General features: G+C 45.4%; 1 protein-coding gene across 1 annotated transcript; it reads right to left on the minus strand.

The window, feature by feature from the left end:
- Positions 1-1,998: 1,998 nt before the first annotated feature.
- On the minus strand, positions 1,999-18,503 carry LOC124464520 (TBC1 domain family member 15-like). Its single transcript, XM_047016407.1, has 16 exons — positions 18,433-18,503; positions 17,922-18,020; positions 17,576-17,726; positions 16,754-16,964; positions 14,134-14,236; positions 12,208-12,453; positions 10,566-10,694; positions 10,187-10,290; positions 8,886-8,980; positions 6,711-6,830; positions 6,361-6,461; positions 5,926-6,025; positions 4,609-4,706; positions 3,958-4,074; positions 3,309-3,395; positions 1,999-3,180 (listed from the first exon to the last, which is right to left on the minus strand). The coding sequence occupies exons 1-16, from the start codon at positions 18,454-18,456 to the stop codon at positions 2,938-2,940; spliced, it is 2,028 nt and encodes a 675-aa protein (XP_046872363.1). The 5' UTR covers positions 18,457-18,503; the 3' UTR covers positions 1,999-2,937.
- Positions 18,504-19,649: the final 1,146 nt, after the last annotated feature.

A 19,649-nucleotide genomic window follows, 5' to 3' on the forward strand; every position in this document is an offset into this window, starting at 1 on the left:
TGTCAACAACAGACCCCATTACAATCTCTAGAGCCAGCCGCATGTGAAAGCCATTATATTCGAGGTAAGATCACACGAGCATGTGACACATTTGACTGGCAACCAATCACTCGTCAATTCCCTGCCACTCGCCACAAAACCCCCGGCAACTGTGACACACTCAGTAGCGGTAAATACGTTTGCCAAACGCATATTTATGCATCAGTGTACACGCATACTTAAGTTAGCCTCCCCTCACTCACAGCAACAGAACTAGGTCTACAGTAAATTCCCCAATTTCATATCAATCACATCATAGCCATAGTAGATGTCTGGAAGAATGCCTTCGCTCCGCTTGGCCTCAATGTGCTGTCAAACTGAAAACACCAGACTGTATGAAGCTCCGGTTTAAATACTGTAGGCCAACTACTTTTGAAATTAATAAAATTAAAGAAGGCTATAATTAAAACTGTAAGCTACAAATTAAGGTTTCTAAGAACGTTGTTCCCTTCTCGAGGTCATGCTGCCGCTGCCCAGCGGCAGATAAGCCCCACTGACGTTTTAGATTAGACGGGTTTAGCGTTTAGCTAAGGGTTAGCTAGGGTTTAGCGTGGAGTTTTAACATCCGAGAAGAATAGTCGATTTTTGTAATTGCTTTAATATCCTTCGCTCAACGTTGTAAACCATTCAATTTCTTTTTACATTTTACTTAAAACATAATTAATTCTGAATGTTATCAAACAGCCCGTTGATTTGAGATTGGCGAATACACATATTTGTTGATGCAAAAAACGAATTTATGACCGAACCGCCTATTTTGTGCAACCAAATGAAAAACATTTCCCCAGCTGGGACCTGCTGAAGAGATAGAGAGCACTAGCTGCCACACTGGAAAAGAGTGCATATTGCATAATACTTGATATTACCATTGACAATTCTACATTTTTGTTTGCCCCAGTGCTTGCCACTGATTTCAAATATAAAAGCCACTGATTTAAAATATAAAGGCTTATTGTATGAAGTAGGCCTACATAGCCTGACTGGCAGGTGTCATGGTCTTTCATATCTTCTAAATAACAGACATTAGTACAGGCAGGATCCACACCAAGTGTTTCCCTCTACAGACCTGTAGGGGTTTACAGAAACCGAGTCTGACGGAGGTAGATGTAATTGCGCTGAGCTTCACTGTGTTGTTAGTTGTTGATCTTGGCATCTCTGCTGACAGATTGGTGTCAGTTCTGTTCTTCTAAAACAAGGCTGTCTGCCTGCTGCCTCTTGTGTTTCTGCGAAGGAGGAAAACATACCTGTTCAATGAACCAAGATATAACACTGGCCATTAAACTAATAGAGATTGTACCATTCCAGGCTATCATGGGGTTGGTAATATTCAGCCTAGGTATCATCCATCACATGGAATCTGGGAAGGGGAAATCACATTACCATGTCTGGTCTCGACAGGAATCTGGTCATAGGGTATGTTTGGTTTTGGCCCCAGTCAAAGATCAGACTCTCCTCCATGATCTGTTACTTCTGAGCCAGAAACACACAGGGTGAGCTGAAGGACATGTCTGTGGAGGTTGGAACAGATGCACGGAGGCGGGTGAGGACTCAGAGGGAGGGAGGGGGGGAGGGGGCCAGAGGGAGTATGGGCTGGAGGGCTGGGACTGTGGCCACCTCTCTCCTCTACCTGGAGGTGAGGGACACACACAAAGCACATGAGCCATTACTGCATGGACAACAACAGCTACAGGCTGCCGTTGTGTATGCTACAATACCTCTCCTGCCTAATACAGCTTAATATAACCCCCCTGGCTAGCTGTTCCACTCAGGACACTACACACACCACTACACACACCTGCCTGCCTGCCTGCCTGGCTGAGACACAGCTCAAGGGCTTCACTGAATGTGTTGGTGTGGGTGTATGGGTGTGTGTTAGTCAGTGCAATGCTTTTTGTAAACGGAAAATTGATTCAGTCTAGATGTACCCAGGCTAAATGGGTTGGCCGAACACAATGACATGGTAGGTATTGTATTCCTTATTTAATACATTTGTATTTTAGAAAAAACGCTATGGTAGGAACAGCTGTTCTTTTGAGGGGAACAATTTAGGAACCTCAAAATAAAACATTTACAATATATCCATGTACCATACAATATATCTACATATTATTTGCAAAGACTAGAAATATAAATATATTTGTGAATATAAAAGCATTTTTCCATACAAAGAGATGAAACAGCATTATTTTTCAGACTTAGTAGTCACACACGCATATACACACATGCACACATATGTAATCTAGGTGACAACATTCTTAAGGATGTGTGTATCACAAACAGATGTGAAACATATCTGTAGGTACAGAACATGGACACAAATACACTTGATTGGTTGGAGATGTTTTCTCCAATCAAGTCTGGAGGAGGCAAGGACAAAACAGACAGCACACCATTCAGGCGGACTGACAAGACACGATGATGCTGAGCACACAGTCCTGTCAAATATCACTTTTCAAACCCTAGGAGACAGAGTCTCAAGAAATTGCACTCATCATTTCACAAGGAGTCCCTGAGATTATAGCAGAGTAATCATAAGGCTATACAACCAAACCCCTATACACACACACAACTAACCAATCAATCATTACCCACATTGTACTTTACCTTTCAGATAAATCACACACAAACACATGCACTTAGGCCATTTTGGAGCATTATCACGTGATTCAGAAGTGATTCTACCAAGGGGGAGTTGAAGTCTAACTGCCCACTGACAGAATCTCTGGATGGCTAGCTGATTGGATGACTGACAGGAAGTTACCACCAATCAGAATCTTGTAATAATAAATCTGAACCGTCAAAGGAAATTCCTCTTCTTGGCAACCCACAGCACCAGACAGCAGTCTCTGTCCAGGAAAGTGAGGAGGTGTGCTGGAGGACGGTGCTATGATATGGAGGCTAGCTTGTAACGTCGCTTCCCGCCTCGCGGAGAAGTGTGCTGCTGTCCGGGTTGCGGTCTACGACCGGATCCTGTTGCTCTGTGGATCGTTCTGGAAAGCCAAGTTCTGTGGACTGAGAAGGTTCTGGAACCTCTTGCCCGCCTGTCCCTGGTGTCTGCGCTTCAGGGGGCCTTGGTGTCTGGACTCGTTCTGTTGATTCTGGTTCTTTGTCCAAACCCAGAATCTCCACCACTGAGATGTCCTATAACATTTACATATGTTAATTTAGCAAGCGACATAATAGTGCAGATAATCAAGAACAAAGCTTGAAAGCTGTTCAGCAGAGTTCAGGTGTCTAAGTCCTGGATGTTGTTCCTGGATCCTTCATACCTCACAGGTGCTGAGCTGCTCATAGAAGACCTCAGCCCTGGCCAAAACTACCTCCAGGTCCAGCTTCATTGCCAGGTCATTGATGTGCTGGAAACACAAACATACATCATTAAAAAGCTAGTCGTGTTCTACACTGTACATATAAGGAACAACATACTGTATACCCTGTTAAGACCATCTACATTTACATTTAGTCATTTAGCAGACGCTCTTATCCAGAGCCACTTACAGTAAGTACAGGGACATTCCCCCGAGGCAAGTAGGGTGAAGTGCCTTGCCCAAGGACACAATGTAATTTGGCACAGCCGGGAATTGAACTGGCAACCTTAAGATTACTAGCCCGATTCCCTAACCGCTCAGTCACCTGACTCCTATCTCCTCCTTATACAAGTCACCAGACCGCTGAAATGAATGAGATTGTGGGAGCGCTCTTACGTTCAGTTCTTAGAACATATGCCACATCACAAAGGTGATGATTAATCATCACTATTTGTCTGGGCTCAACTCAGTATAAAGTCTCTCTTTTCCTTCAATATATTCTCGTCTCCTTTTTTCTTCTCTTTCTTACCCCTGCTTCCTACCATCATAATCTCTCCCTCAATTAGGGGCCTGAACAATAACCATGGTAACAGCCTACACACACTTCTACCTTGAGGATGTCATTGAAGCCATATCCTTCGTTCATGATGGTGTGCTTCTCTGCATCCAGTATGGCACAACACACCAGCAAGTGAAAGTTCTGGCAGGGCAGGCCTGTCCACATGACCTGACACACACACACACACACACAATCGTATATATATATATATATATATATACACAGTATATTCATTTGTCTGTACATGAGAGAGAGTGTGTGTGTTTTGTCTTAAGACTCATCAGTCATTATTCCTAACTTACTAACCAAACTGTTTGTCTGTTGGGTCTAGACAAAACCTCGAAGCCATGAATCCTACTGGCCATTCCATCAAACAGACAGACTGAGAAAGACAGACAAAGAGCGAGAAAGAGAGAGACGGCCAGACAGAGAAAGAGATGACAGGTGTGTGAAAGAATCTGATTTAAAGTAGCGGTAGCAGTCTAGCAGATGGAGTGGAGGAACACAGTACATCCACAAACACACGTTTGGAGAGCGGAAGTTCATCTGATCTATAGTTCAGATCAGTATTGTCAGGGGCTGCCCATTGGCTGTCTGTCTGTTCCAATGACTGATTACATGATTGATCGCTCGATTGATTGGTTGGACTGTCTGCGGATCAGTCGTTATATAGCGGTGATTGATCGCTAAGCCTGGTCTCACCTCCCAAAGTCGCTGCACGTCACGGAAGATGAACTCTCTCTTGAAGCGAATCAGCAGCCAGCGGAAACAGAAGTACAGGTACCCAGAATCCTCTGCCTCTGTCCAATCGTAACACAGGGTGATCAGCATGACAAACTGTCCAATAGGAATACAGACAAAGTCAACAAACGCAACAGTAATACTGTGGAGCTAAAGCTTTAGCTAACAGGGACCACGGAGCAAACCTGGAGGCTGTATGTAGAAGACTCTCTTTCAACTTGAACTGAGTGTTTAGTGCGTTGAACTCATAAAAGTTGAGTGAGTTTGTCTCAGAGTTAGAGTTTATCCTGGTCAGAGAAGGTCAATAATTTGAAAAGGGTCATAAATTAAACGACCAATCGGGAGCAAGACAGCTCCACTAACTCTTCCTCCGCCCTTCATCCTCCTCTCTTCCTCTCCTACATCTAACCTTTCCTGCTCAAATTAAAGCCATAAATAACAGCATTTTCATTTACATATTATTGGATTTACTTGTTTATTGTTCTTAGGAAGCTCTCTAAATTCCCGGGCTGTTGTTATTCAGCAAATGCAGATAAGTTTGTCGTTGAGAGCAACGGGCCGGGAGGAAAATTAATCATGAAAAGTAATGACTCTAAACTGCCCAGTAATAAATCACTGTCATCCAATCAGAGGACTGTGTTTGGAGCAGCCTAATTTTGCAGGTCTTATCAGTGTTGCAAGGCAGGGGGTTTGAGAAAGAGCGACACAAAGAGAGATGCAGATGAACTCCTGACCTGCACCATGGAAACCCTCTCAGGAAACAGACCATAATACTCAGTCCTTCATTAGTGACACTCAGTCACACAGAGCTCAAATCTTCTCTCACTGTTTTCCACACTTGATGATTCTCTATAACTTATTTTCCTCATCCACCCTCTCTTCAACCCTCTCTCTCTCTCCCTCTTTCCATCTCCCTGCTCCCAGACACGGCCATAATTCCTTGGCTGTGTCTAAGGGTTTATCTGCCCCAGCGTTGATAGAGATGGATGTTTGGATGCTAATGCTACAATTCAGATAAATACAGCATCTGTCTTTGAGAATGCTATGCTGTCTGAAAGGTGGGAGGCCAAGGTTAAGATGTGTGTGTGTCTGACTATGTGCAAAAGTCTTTATTTATTAAAAGTTTCTAAGGATAAAAGTGTCTGCCCAACGACTACCATTTAAATGTTCATGGTCCTTGTAGCAGTTAGAGGAGGACTAATTAAAACAATGAAAGCCTTAACTTGACTAAGTTCTGAGACGCCTGAGAGCTGATTGGGTGACTGGTGTTCCACCTACCCAGGTAGTTCCAGAATGTGGGGTCCAATAACCGTAGCAAAGTGCCAAGCTGGCTTAGCTGAGTCTTCATGCCGTGCATTTGCTCTTCAAAGTTGTGGTGCTGACACACACACACACATACACACACACACACACACAGTAAAAGTTAAGACCTTGCTCCCCTTCCACTTACCACAACACCATGAAATCACCTCCTCATCCCTATTTCCAAACAGAGACATGAAGTTCACCTCTCCCTCTCTCATCTCGTCATCTTCGAGGGACCTTTACATGGTTAACCCCTGACCTGCACCTCTCTCTCTCTCCCTCCCCCCACCCCTTCCCCCTCTTTCTCTCTCCTCACTCCTACAACAGACTGACAGTGTCATCCATCTCCCTTCCACATCCCTCCATCTCTCCCCCTCCCTCCCTCCTCCTCCGCTCCCTCCTTCTCACCAGCTGCTGCATGTAGGAGGTGAAGCACCAGAACGCCTCCACCTCGTCCTCCATCACGTAGAGGATAGGGGACAACAGGTCACTCATACCCTGCACATACCCTGGTCACACACAGACAACACACACAGGTTCACAGGAGACAGTACCACCTGTACGTGTGTGAGCGTGTGTGTGTGTGTGTGTGTGTGTGTGTGTGTGTGTGTGTGTGTGTGTGTAGTGGGGAGGGGAGATGTGAGGATGAGTAAGTGACAGGGATGCGTGTGTTCGGGTGTGTCTCACATGTGCTGTAGCAGGTCAAAAAGGTGAGTGTGTGAGTTGAATGATCCAGTGAGTGCGTGTGGGGGTCCTACCCAGGTCAAAGTCGTACATGCAGTAGGTCATGAGGATGTCGTTCAGCAGGATGAGGCCTGGGTTCTCCTGGTCCCCTTCGTAGAACCAGTGATTTCTATCTGTTCTGTTCACATCCTTCTCTGCCCAAAGGAACAACATGCAACAACAGTGTAGCAGAGAGTCAACAGACAAAGCTTGGTACCATCCACACCTTTCCCCTACCCCCGAAAAGGGGGAAGGGTTCCTTCCCTTTTGTCCTTATCTCCCAGAAGATGCTTCAAAGCCTGACCCAGCATGGGGTCAGGAACAGAGACCACATGGTCACACAGTATCAGACAATGGAGTATAAGGGAGAACTTTCTTTCGTGGAGTTACAAACATATTTCTCAAGGACTACATGGCTCATGGACACTAATTCAATGACAGTAGTCGATGTGTTATAATGTGTGTTTTCTCATTTACCTAGAACGTGTTTAATTGATGTTTGATTATAACTCCCCTTCAGATATAGTTAAATCAGTCAATCTTGATATCAAAATAATTGTATCATACTAACAAAACCAGCTATGAACGTTGTATTGCTCTATTCTGAAGTTTAAGCATTTCATGGACATTTGAGATAATGGAATTTAAACTATCAGCCACTTCACACCTCTGGGCAGATCTCAAGACGACGCCCAGGTGGAAGTAACTGACCAATGAGAGAGGTCACCTTCACACGGATGACCCCCTGTTCTTTGGAGTATAAAATCGCCGAACTTACAATCACCCCCGCTTGTTCGTAGGATTAACTTGGGGTGAACGCGTCACTCCCTAACCTTTACCTCATAACCTGCACATTCACTTGGCGCCCGGAACTTTGACGAGAGATTCCGTTTCCTATTCGTTGGATATAACGAACCATTGACTCCGTTCTTCAAACCGACAAAAGTAACTGCGATTTGCAATATTTCTTACTTGTGACATATTGGCATGTTGTGATTGAATTGTCGATGTTTGATTGTATTTTACAAATGATTTAACTTGACCATCGTTAGATCAGTTGCTATTGATCGTCCATTGTTACTATAGAAGCCTCTTCCTCTGTACCTCTTCCTCACTCTCTCTCTCCCCTCCCCCTCCACACGCGCTCTACGCAGCCATTGTGCCAGTGCGCTCTCATTAGAATTTAGGCCTACTGTACTGCTTTAGCCCAACTAACCCATAACTTATCTGGTATGTGTTCACTATAATTACATTCTCTTAAATAAATCATTGTGTATAATACTCGCGTATCTCTCACGTTATATGATCTGCTCTACTTTCATAGAATTCCCTACTTAAGATTAGACTGATTATTACGAGTGCTATTATTCAATATTATTAAACAAGGTTTCCTCTGTCCCTTTCACGAATCAGAGGTGGTGCCCCCAAGAACGACTATACTTTATTATAAACTAAGTATTGCTAATCTTAACCGTGCAAACCACACTACAACAGCATGCATTATAGAAATGCATTTGAATAAACACATACATTTAGAAATGATTTGAATACTTTATAAGAATAATCTACCTATTTGTATATCTATCTGCCAAGTGTGAATTAGAAACCCTACAAAGTACCCAGTCTTTACACACAACAGCGTACCACACTAACTAGCTTTGTCCTTAAAGTGCCCCACTGTGCAACCATAACCCTGTTGAACTCCAAAAGCTGTCTAATTAATTGGGAGATCCAGACAAATGGTTCCTGAACCCTTTGCTGTGTGTGTCTCAGGGATAAAGAACCGAGCGTCATCTCTAAATGGAGCCAAACAGCTCTTCAATGGTACTGTCTGCTCGGCGCTGCTCCCAGCCCGGCTGGCATCTCCATACCCATTCCACATGACATTTACAGAAAGCCAGTGGTGGGGGGGAGGTGGTCAGGGAGCACATACACCCAGAGACCAGCTCCTCTACAGGGGCTAATGATCCCTCTGAGTGGGGGGCAAGAGGAAATGTCAGAGCCGACTCAGAACGAGGCAACTAGAACATTCTCCAACAGATACAGGTTGGACCGGGAGAGGGTGAGAGGGTGGAGAAAACGTGGTGCATTTGAGCCACACTGATCTCAAGGCGGGGCCAAAACATGCCTGTGCTGACTATCCGATACCTGGTTTGTCTGTGGCCAACATGTCCAGTCAGGCTTTTTAGTGGACTGTGTGTGTTGTGTACCTATCTGATTTTGATGGTCTCTCAGCCTGGTGTTGCGTCTCTGCTGCTCCTTACTCACTGACCTCCACTGCAGCTTCATCCTAAAGTACTCATCCCTGAGAGAGAGAAGGAGGGAAGGCAGGAGAGAGAGAGATGACGGGAGATATAGGGTTCAGAAAAGGACAACAGAATCTTTAGAGTAGAACAGTTTGCGGTTGTAAAATTCTGCTGCTTGTTAATAGCAGTTGAGTTTGGAGAGAGATGGACAGGGGAGGGAAAAAGACAGATATATAGAGATGGAGAGGGGGTTAGAGAGACATATATCAAGAGATGGAAATGTGTGTGTGTGAGTAATGTAAACCATGTCAGTTGTGCCATCTTGTTGCGTCTTGCTAATGAGTGGCTGTGTGATTTAATGGTGGCAGTAATCCTCCACAGAGGACTGGAACAGGGACATAAACCTCACTGAACAGAGCTGCACCCTGCTCTCTCTTTTTGTCTCTCACACACACACACACACTTTACTCTTTTCCCTCCCCACCTCTCTCTCTCTCTCTAAGAAATGATGAAGTTGAGACCATAATTATTTCGGATGGCTGATGCACTTCCCTCATATTTGCGACCTGCATTCCAGGAGAGCTTTGCATGTATTAAATCATTTTAACAGTGGCAATAAACCTGGCGAGGTACAAACGTTATTAACATTTCATGGTGTTGTAGGTTTGGTGCCGTTGGGAGAAGTTTGCGGGAGGACCAGCCTGTGTGTGATGGTGTGTGTGTGAGTGAATGTTCCTCAGTGTGTTGTGTGTTTTACCAATAACAATCACAACAACTTTTTCTCTGGACAAGAGATGGAAGTGTGTGAGAGAGAGAAATAGGGAGAGAGACAGAGAAAGGAGACAAAGAGAATAAAAGAGAGGTCGAGATATAAAAATATAAAAAAAAGTAACAGAGAGAGAGAGAGAGAGAGAGAGAGAGAGAGAGAGAGAGAGAGAGAGACAGAGAAAGACAGAGAGGCAGCTAGAGAGAGCCGAGACAGGGCGGAGTGCACAGGGAGCAGCAGGGGAAGGGATCCCTTTATGGGAGAGACAGATGGGCAGGATAGAAACAGCAGCAGCCTCATCACCAGTCCCAGTTAGGGACATGTTTAGCCCCTGGCTCGCTCCTCCTATTGGCTCATCAGTCTTCCTGCACCGCGAGAGAGGGACAACGCACTTCTGTGCACAGGTGTCTCTTCTCTGATCCAGCCATACACACATGCATTTCCTAACCAGGATTCTTTTTCTTTAATATCGAGTTGGAAAACTGTGTGCGAGTCTTACGTCTTCCTCCTGGTTAAGCTGGTTCTCTCCTCCAGAGTGCTGTCCCAGGGGAAGTACCCCAGCAGAACTCTCCAACCCTCCTTCCTCATGCCAGGACTCAGGCCCTGTACACACACACACACACACAATGTAAGACCAGGATCTAGTGGAGGTGTGAACGATATCAAAGGCAGGAGGTGCAGTGTGAAGTGTTCCGGAGGCTTTGCTTCACAGTGGGCTCTGCTGCAAACCTCTTCCCTCCACTATCAGTGTGTTTGGGCTAGCTGTGTTTGCTGGAGGCTGCAGTCTACCCAGCATAGCTTGTTGAGAGCCAAGAGAGAAGGAGAGACGGCACCGCTACACGTTTGACCACACAGGCAAATACGCACGCAGCTCTTACCCCTCTGAAGATGCTGTGTTTGAGTTTGTTGACGTCAGTGAGTCGTCCCTGCTGGTCCATGTAGCCGCTCCACTCCTCCTCCGTCACCGGGTCCCTCCGCAGCACCCGCGGCCTGGAACCCAGGTCCACCTGGCACAGCAGCACAGCTGGCATCAACACAGGTTCCCAGCATGGGGGCAAACACATACCACCCAGAGGAAGACAGCAGTCCAGAGCATTAGTAACACAGTCAGCCAGGAAGCCAACAATACAACCAAGCCCCATCAGAAAAACATACAGCTATTGTGGTTCACCAGGAATACAATATCTACCCGGCTTTAACATTGTATAGAGTGCTTGAAAACCATGCAGGGATATACAAGACATGATGCAGTTCAGCTTTCCACAAGGCTGCTCACACCAGACATTGGGAGTGGATGGAGTAGGGAGAGACATCAATAACAATGCATGGCGCAGCATGAATACATGTCAATGAGCTAGGCCAAACTTGCAAAGTGTGCGAGTTTGTGAGAGATGTTTGAGGTCTATGTAAAGATCATAATCTCACTCTGGGCAACCACATCAGTTTGAAAAGCAATGTAAAGCAATTAAATGTTGTAGATTAAAATGTTTGTGTGTGTGTGTGTTAGAGATCCAAACAGGGAACTAGTGAAAGGCTAAGCTGGAAGTGAGAAGGTGCAGTAGACTGGCAACCAACATGAGCACAGTATGAGTATCGTGTTGAATACCAGCATGGGATCCTGTGTGTTTGTGAGCGTGTGTTTGTGAGTGTGTGTGTGTGTGTAAATGTGTTACCCTGGGAGATTCGTTTCCATGGGGACTGGGCCTGATAAGGGAGAGAACCGGGGACTAAAGAGGACTCAATAATTCATGAGGAGAGTGATAAGTACTGACGCCAACCCAGGGCATACTGCAGGAGTAGCAACACACACACTCCAAAATAACAAGCATAGCCTAGATTTAGTAAATTTCTGCACACAATGGAACATGTTTTCCATTCATGGATGTTGTACACGAACCAGAACCTAGAGAGCTCTACAGAGTACTTCCTACCTCATCAGAATCAGCATTCTGCAACCAGGATTCCAACTTGTTTTAATAGACCAATATAAAGTCTGGTAACATATTTTTAAGCTAATTCATAAAGGTCTCTGTAAAGGTAAAGTAGGATATTTGCAATATTGATCTAATTTCTAGCTCTCCTTTTTAATGATTTCCACCCGGTAATAAAGTTGTGAGCCAAGAGGTTAATGCAATCGAAATCAAATTACAGATCTGGTGCCCTGCGTCGCACTTGAGCTGTGAGAGCAGTACGAGCAGTGATTCTCAACTCTTCATGGTTCTTTCACAGCTACCTTCAAGGCTGTGTGTGTGCGTGGGTGTGTGTGTGTGTGTGTGTATAGGTGTGTACTGAGTGAGTAGTCTTTGTTTAGTCAAGTTGTTGCTCATCACACATATCACAACTGTGGCCATTTTCTCGCTCCCTGTCAAGGTTACCAAGGCAACGCTCAGTGTCAGGGGTCAACTCCAATTAACGAAAACAATTCACACAAAGGCTTTCTTTGAGTGGCCATAAAATCCACTCCATGATACAGGTCTGCTCCAACCTATATTGTGTGTTTCTGGGCAAAGCCAAACTAACCCTGGTGATGACCTCGAAGCCTGGCTCTTCCTGTTGGTTAAAGTCCAGACCTGGGAGGTGATCACTCAGCAGGTCTGATGACCCTCTGGCAGGCCCCTGCTGCAGCTCTGCATCGAGGCCCTGGAATAGTTCCTCAGCAGGCCCTTGGTGGAGCTCCATGTCTGGTCCTTTGAAGGCATCAAAGAGGTAGTGGGTGACTTTGGAAAGGCCTCCCATTGTTGCAGTTATTGGGTCGTCTTTAAATTTCTGTAAAGCACACAAGGTGAGAGGGATGAATGGCTGTAAATGTCTTATTGGTGAAATGAAAATGAGACACATCAAGAAGGAAAACAGAAGTTCTGGTCATGAGACATCATGGTAGCAAACACACAGCAGACCCCAGTCTTGGTCTGTTTTCTTGGTTCAGTCTTGGTCTATAAGTCTTGGTCTGTTGTTCTCCCAGCCTGCTCACCCACGCTGTGAGGAAGGCCTCCATGATCCTGTGTTTCTTCCCCACACTGTCACATAATCAGGTGTGAAATGCCCACATGGTGGGAACGTGCCCAGCGCACTGGCACGCACTGTACCCTGCTGCTTTAGAGATGTCTTATCCTGACGTAGGCAACGCTGGCTCAAATAATAAGTCAGGGCAGTGCAGGCTTCTGAATACTTCTGCCAGGCGCTGACACCTTACTAATTTGAAAGCACAGAAGGTGGGATGTGTGGATTTTATCTGACAGTCCGAAAAAAAGACTTTGCGCGAATTTAATGGAAGACAACATTACAAAAACAGCACCATCGTTTCTGTCCGCAGGGCAGCCATCTGAACAAATGCACACATTGTCGGGCCTAACTCCTGATATGAACTGAGCCTCGACATCCACACACCCTAGCTTCCAAGACCCCCTCATTTTTTACCCCGTACTACAAAAGACCCATAAAATCAAAGCCGTTACACAAAGAGCCAATCTATTTCCTCCTCGCTTTGGTTAACAGGAAGTCTGACGCGCACATTCATCTCTGCAATTGGATTTCTGAAGTCGCATTAGAAAACAATATTCCAACGGCGCTGACCTCGGCGGAGGGAAGGCCACCCGGCGTTATTATCCAGTCAGGCCTCATTAACCTCTCCACAGATCCACGGCGACGCTAAACGCCAATGTAATAGCCTAGCCTAGCCTTGTCTACAGTAGCAAGCTAGCTTTGCACTCGTCTCCTCCACACGTTGCCCTAATGAGAGGCTAGGGTGAGGTAAGCTTTTAGCGCTTAAAAAGCTCATGTGTACAGCAAAAATACTAACAATGTTCGATAGTCAGATCAAAATAATGTGGAGGCTATTATCGTGCCCAGAATGCATTGGGGACGCTATTAGGAAGGTGTGGGTTTATTTATGCAGGCATTAGTTAGTAATAGAGAGTTGGCTTAGAGTTGGCTCGTTGGACTCGTAAAGCTTTTATACTTACAAAGTCAAATGTCTCAGACGGACAACAAATTAAGGGTGAAATATTAATGTCTCAGTATGCCCTAAAAAAAAATGCCACAAGCACTGTACTACACACAAAAATGACACCTGCAACCATATCCACACACATTCAAAGACACACACACACACAAGTGTGCCCCCCCCCCCCCCCCCCCCAAATAAACCGACACAGCCCAGTCATATACTGTGTTGATGGGATACACTCCCCCTGCCTTTCCTCCCCAGACATGGCGAGGCCTTCAGGGAGACCTCATAAAATCCCAGCAACAGAATTTGCTCTCATTAACAAACTCATTACAGACAACACTGGAGCCCCTAGCACACTGAGAAATGGCAGAGGATGTTTATGGAGAGTCAGCACAAAGGTCCAGTGTGTGTGTGAGTGTGTGTCTTTTACAGTCTGATACATGCACTGTCCACTGTGCGTGTCCGTGCAGTGTGCATGCTTGTGTTGCAGACCAGACCTGGAGGAGTCCGAAAGTGGCGTCGTCCAGCAGGTTCTCAAAGGACTGGGCCATAGCCGCTCCATGGGACTTGACCTGGAGACGAGACGCATCACTGGGAGACCTGGAGGGGGGGCGGCGGGGGGGGGGCGGGGGGGAGGAGAGAAAGAGAGAGAGAAGAAGGCAGTGTGTGAAATGATGAGAGATGGAGACAGACACAAGAAAGAAGAGGGTGAGAGATTGGAGAAAAAACGGATAGGAAGACACATTCTTACAGATTTGACCCGTGCAGTGTACCGTTTGTGCAGTAACACCAAGGTACTGCAGATGAATACAGCATTCAATAGAGCAGTCTCACTAACAAAACAAATGACCCCCATCCCACAGCTGTCAAACTTAGTGGTTCTGGGAATTCCCCCACCAGTGTCTACACATACAAACCAGCTCATCTCCAATCTAGCACCTAATCTGGAACGTTCCACCAAAGGGGGCCTGTGAGGTGCACGGCCACACTGAAACACACTGATAATTTGTCTTGCATCCATATGGTGCATAATGTAGCATATCCTACTCCCTATCCTTCGCTGCTACAGCCCAGGCCTGTGTTGTGACAGGTGTTGGCTGAGGCACTCTGAGCTGCGTTCACAGGCAGTGGAGGTCAGAGGAGTTAACTATGTGTTGTTAGTGTTTGTGATCCGCTAACTGCTGCCCAATGTTTGTGAGTAAGACTAGCCCCCTCCAGTACCCAGCCGGGCATGAATTATTGAGGAGGAAAAATCAATTTTGGCCTGGAAATTGAATTGGGCTCTGGGGCTCCAAAGAAAGAGACTGGAACAGATAAAACACAGAAGGACAGCAGGGCATGGTGAAGATACAGTATCTTCTCATTCACAAAGATGGAGTAATCCACCCAGCCTTGGCTGTTATTCTCCAGAGACAGAAAACAAAGAGAGATATGGAGAGGGTTCAGGTAAGATCACATTACAGAGACTGGGAGGGGGAGGGGGGGTTCTCTATAGAGGGGACTGTACCCCAACTAATGGTACTGGTGTCTTCACAGTGAGGTAGCGTAGGACTTGGTCAAACACTGTCAGCCTGGACTGGAATATAGATCCTTTCCACTTCACTAACACTGGGTAGGTGTAATTAAAGTTCTAACATATCTTAAAGTAAGTTCAAACAGAGACTGCCATGCAAAGTTAATTAACCTTGTTTGAATAGACTTCTAGCCTCCCATCTTAAACCAACAAAGCAGTTGTTCTGGGGCAGCAGCTTATTATTGAACTTCTGGCTGCACTAATATGCAGCTGTATGAGTAATTTTAATATTCATATCTTGCTCCAAATGAACTTTCCTCCATTCTTAGGGGTTTCAAATGGAGCCAAGCTGAACATGACTGAACATAAGCCCCTAGTTCCATGCTAGAAAGAGGAAAAGAAAAGAGAGAAGGATGGCGTGAAAAAGGAACTATCTACTGTACATCGATCACTTATAGATCACATAATCCATATACCATGGTCATAACTGGTATTTAAGTAAATGTTAATTGCAGAGGAAGGGGTCTTTAATGGGTTATAATCAGCCAATAAAAATGCATGGTTAGGATGGACGGCGTGCTTGGGACCAACTCATTATTCTAATGAGTGACATCCTAGTCACATATGGCTGTCAGCCAGCCTGCAAAATCATTGGGCAGAGTCAGCTAAAGCCAGCCACCGAGTCAGTCAGTCAACCGAACAGAGAAACATTTGAGGTTAGAGGCTACTAACCAGCCAGGCAGCCAGCCAGGTATAAGTCACTACAATGGTCAGAGATAAGGGTAAATAGACCAATGTATCTAGCTGTCTCCCTATCTCTCTCTACCTACCTCTCTCTCTCCACTTTTCTCTTTCTTAATCACCTTATTTTTCTTCTCCCTGCCTCCTTCCATCCCTGGCTTTCTCGCTATACACCAACCATGAGTCCAGTCCATCATTTTCACCACCATATTCATATACTGGCAGGAACACACTGTATGTATGACTGGGAGAGATGAAACATTAGCATAGAAATGGCCTTAAATCATGAGTGAAGCCCGAGGAGAAAGGAGCAGGTCATTAATAACCGCGTCACATCACCAGGTGGCATATCCTTAAAGAAGAACCTGATGGCAGGCCCTCCCTTGGGTCCATCCGCAGTCTGACGGGCTGGCATGCTGCTATTACCACAGGAGGGAGACAGCTGGATCCACGGAGAGAGAACAATGGGGGCAGGGAGGCCAAAGTAAAGAGATATGGGTGTGAGTGCGTGTGTGTGGAGGGGAGTGTCCATTAAAAGGTGAGTGTCTGGGTAGACCAGGGGGAGGGGGAGGGTTGAAAAGGCCTATAGAGCCTAGAGATGAGCAGGCTAGTGGTACACACAGGCTTTCTTGCTTTGTTTATCTTTGGTTGCTGTTCCGTGAAAATGGAAAGTGGGGGGGGGGAAAGTATCCTGTTCTATAGGATGCCACAAAACAAGACTACATAATTTCCTGCGGTCCTATACCTCCATCTGGTGGTGGACGTTTGAACTGCTACAAAGATTGTCCGCATTGGGGCAGGTTAAATGAAAAAGCATTGCCTTCCTATTCTGAGGCACAACTGAGTATTGTACATATACGTACGGAATGAGTGCTACATATCTCCTCAGGGTATCCAGGAAGGCCTGGCATCCTCCTTGGTGAAAGTGGAGAGTATGAGTCTGGGAACTGTGGTTCTTCAGGGCTGTTTTGTTGTAGTCCTTCAGGGTGAGTTCAAGGTAGGACCAGCCCTCTTCCTTCACTCTGATATAGTCCAGGACACTCAGACTAAAACTAAAAGCCTGCTTGGGCACACCTGGAGGGGAGTAAGAAAGAGAAGGGTGGGGAACACACACATACACAAAAATGAAACACGGAGCTTGCATTATAATACATCTGATTTGGGGACACCTGGATTGTAAATGAGGAAGACAAAAAAACAAGGGAAACACAGGTGGGCATGCAGACACAAACTGCAAAAAGGACTGCAAGGAATTGCTAGTGTCCAGTGGCATTTTAATATGTTGCCAATGTTAAACATCTGTTTGAAGGGAGGGATGAACACAGCTGTGTTAAGGAAAACCAGAAGCTTTTGATTTCTCTTCTCTAGTCTCAAAATGAATCCATGCAACTACCCTGTCTATAGCTAGGCCTTATGAAAGGGTTTAAGGATTCTAAAGAGGAATGGAGGGAAATAGACTGAGAAGGGAGCTAACAGAGAGAGGAGAGAGAGAGAGGGGTAGAGAGAGAGAGAATTGAGAGGGGAATGTTGCCCTTTTCACCTTGTTTGTCTTGCTTGGACATACTTAGAATTCAGAGCAGCCAGGATGTTGGACTAGAACAAGTTAGTCTACTGATTACAGAACACATGGAGGGAGAAGGAGAAAAGGATGGATAGATGACTGTAAACACAACCAAAGTGCCAACCTGTTTCAGTGCTGCAGGGCTCTGGGCCCCTCCGGTAGTAGACAGCATTGAGCAGATCCCACTCTGCCTCACAGCTCAGCTGAGGCTCAAGCTTCCTGCTGGAGGGGGTACGGGCTTCCTCTGGATTTAACTCCACCACCACTTCCCCACTCTAAAGAGAGGGGCAGAAATACAGGAATCTTAACCTCAACTACCAGTGTGCCGTTATGGATGTAATCAGTGGATGACACTTTTGTGACTTTTGTCATTTGAACCTATCGACTGCATTAAGACTGGAAAATGCATTTCCTAGGCTTGGATGTGGATTGATGTTATTCAACTGAATGTGTTGCGTGCCCCCTCTTACTTTATCAATGACTTGCAAACGCCCAGATGTAAGGGAGTCCTGTCCATCGATTATCTCCGAGTCCGTGTGCATAAACACACCTTCCTTTTCAAAAACCACCTGAGGAGTGGAACGTTAATGAACACAAAAGAGTTTTGAGGAAAGAAAGTAAAACTCCGACCATTCCCGATTGAGAACTATGGGGGGTGAGGGTGTATTTGATTCACAGTCACATATGCCAGGCCTACTGTTAGCTATATAGCAAATAATATTTGCTATATAAATAATATTTGCTATTAGGTAGGTAACTATGATCCGTATAGGCACAACACTTGGCCTAGCAGGCAAACATATTATGGGCATTAGCGACACTTCCTTGACCAGTCTAAATTGTGCTCTAATGCAACAGCTTTAACTGGTATTTAACTACAATTAACGGACAATCGCAGGGTCACAACACGCTTCCATAACGTTTTCTAAACTACGGGGTTGAATATTGTATGTTGAAAAAGTATTTTCTAAGTTTACCTACCTTAAAGTTCGCTGAAGTCGCCATGTCACCTGATGTCGAATTTGTGTTTACAGTGACGCGCACTGAACACGTGACACGTAGTCACGTTTTGTTTTAGTTTTTTTGGAAAGGGATCGCCCCCATAGACATAATACATATATGTATGCTCGCCCCCACCATTGATCTTACTCCCAGACAGTTACCGATAGAGATCTGTCACAATGATACGATCCGAATTGATTCGGTATGATTTATTATTTTGACTTATCCGTTTCAGAAATAGTAGCTGTTTACTTATTAGAAATCAAGGTTTCCTTCCTGGATTCAAAGCAGGTGAATGTACGAACAGCACCGTTGCCACTTCATGGCAGAGGAAAGCTGGAATTGTTCAATTTACAGATAAGTCAGGAAGGATCCAGGAAACAATCTTTGTTTTGACTAGGAATCCATTAGGAGGTGAGATTTGACTGCGGTTTGTTTCTCAGGGGGGACAGTGGGAGGCTCTGGAGGTGTGATGTATCACTCTCATGAAGCGTTCTGCCTCACTGGACACAATCTGTTCTCAGTTCGCACAAGTAGAAAGCGCTAAAAGCCTAAATACGTGGTTCCTGTTAAGTGAAGAACAGAAAGGTGTAAACTGCTAAATTCACAAAAAGAAAGACAAATGTGTCACTGTAAAACTGACTGGATAGCTATTTGCACAGGTCAGTGATGCCTCAAGCCCAAATATGTTAGGTCTCAGGTTGATATATCGCCACCCAGTGGCCAAACACCACACTGAAGCTGGTGTAGACAAGTTTTGCTAGCTATTTTAGCTTCTATTCCAAAACCCCTCCCTTCAAAGCCACTCCCACAAAACATGTAAACACGGAAATCGAAACCAAGACCTGCCATGAAACGCTCTCTACCCACATACACGTATTCCCTTTTACATTCATCATTGCCTACACCATCTTTGAAGTCAGTATGGCTGTGCAGCCCAACAGCTGTGCATGTTATTCACCTGGCCTGGTTTACTACTTCCATGTATGATGAGGGTGTATGATGTATGATGATATCAAATATATTACAATAGCTACTATAACCCAGCCTGGAACTGGATTTTAGACATAGACCTCTACATAATTTGCTTTGCTTGCACCAAACCCTGGTTGTGCCCATCCCCAAGAGGACAGTGACCCAGTGTCCAGTCTCTGTGAGAATCCCAGTCCAGTCTGTGTGAATACGATCAGTTAACC

This window comes from Hypomesus transpacificus, unplaced genomic scaffold, assembly GCF_021917145.1.
Source record: "Hypomesus transpacificus isolate Combined female unplaced genomic scaffold, fHypTra1 scaffold_357, whole genome shotgun sequence".
Classification (NCBI taxonomy): domain Eukaryota; kingdom Metazoa; phylum Chordata; class Actinopteri; order Osmeriformes; family Osmeridae; genus Hypomesus; species Hypomesus transpacificus.

Coding starts and splice junctions, on each gene's coding strand:
- LOC124464520 (XM_047016407.1), bottom strand. CDS start 18,456: ATGGCGACTTCAGCGAACTTTAAG. Junction 12,454..14,133: donor CCACTTTCGGACTCCTCCAG/GTCTGGTCTGCA, acceptor TGTGCTTTACAG/AAATTTAAAGACGACCCAAT. Junction 4,075..4,608: donor ACGTGCAGCGACTTTGGGAG/GTGAGACCAGGC, acceptor TGTGTGTGTCAG/GTCATGTGGACAGGCCTGCC.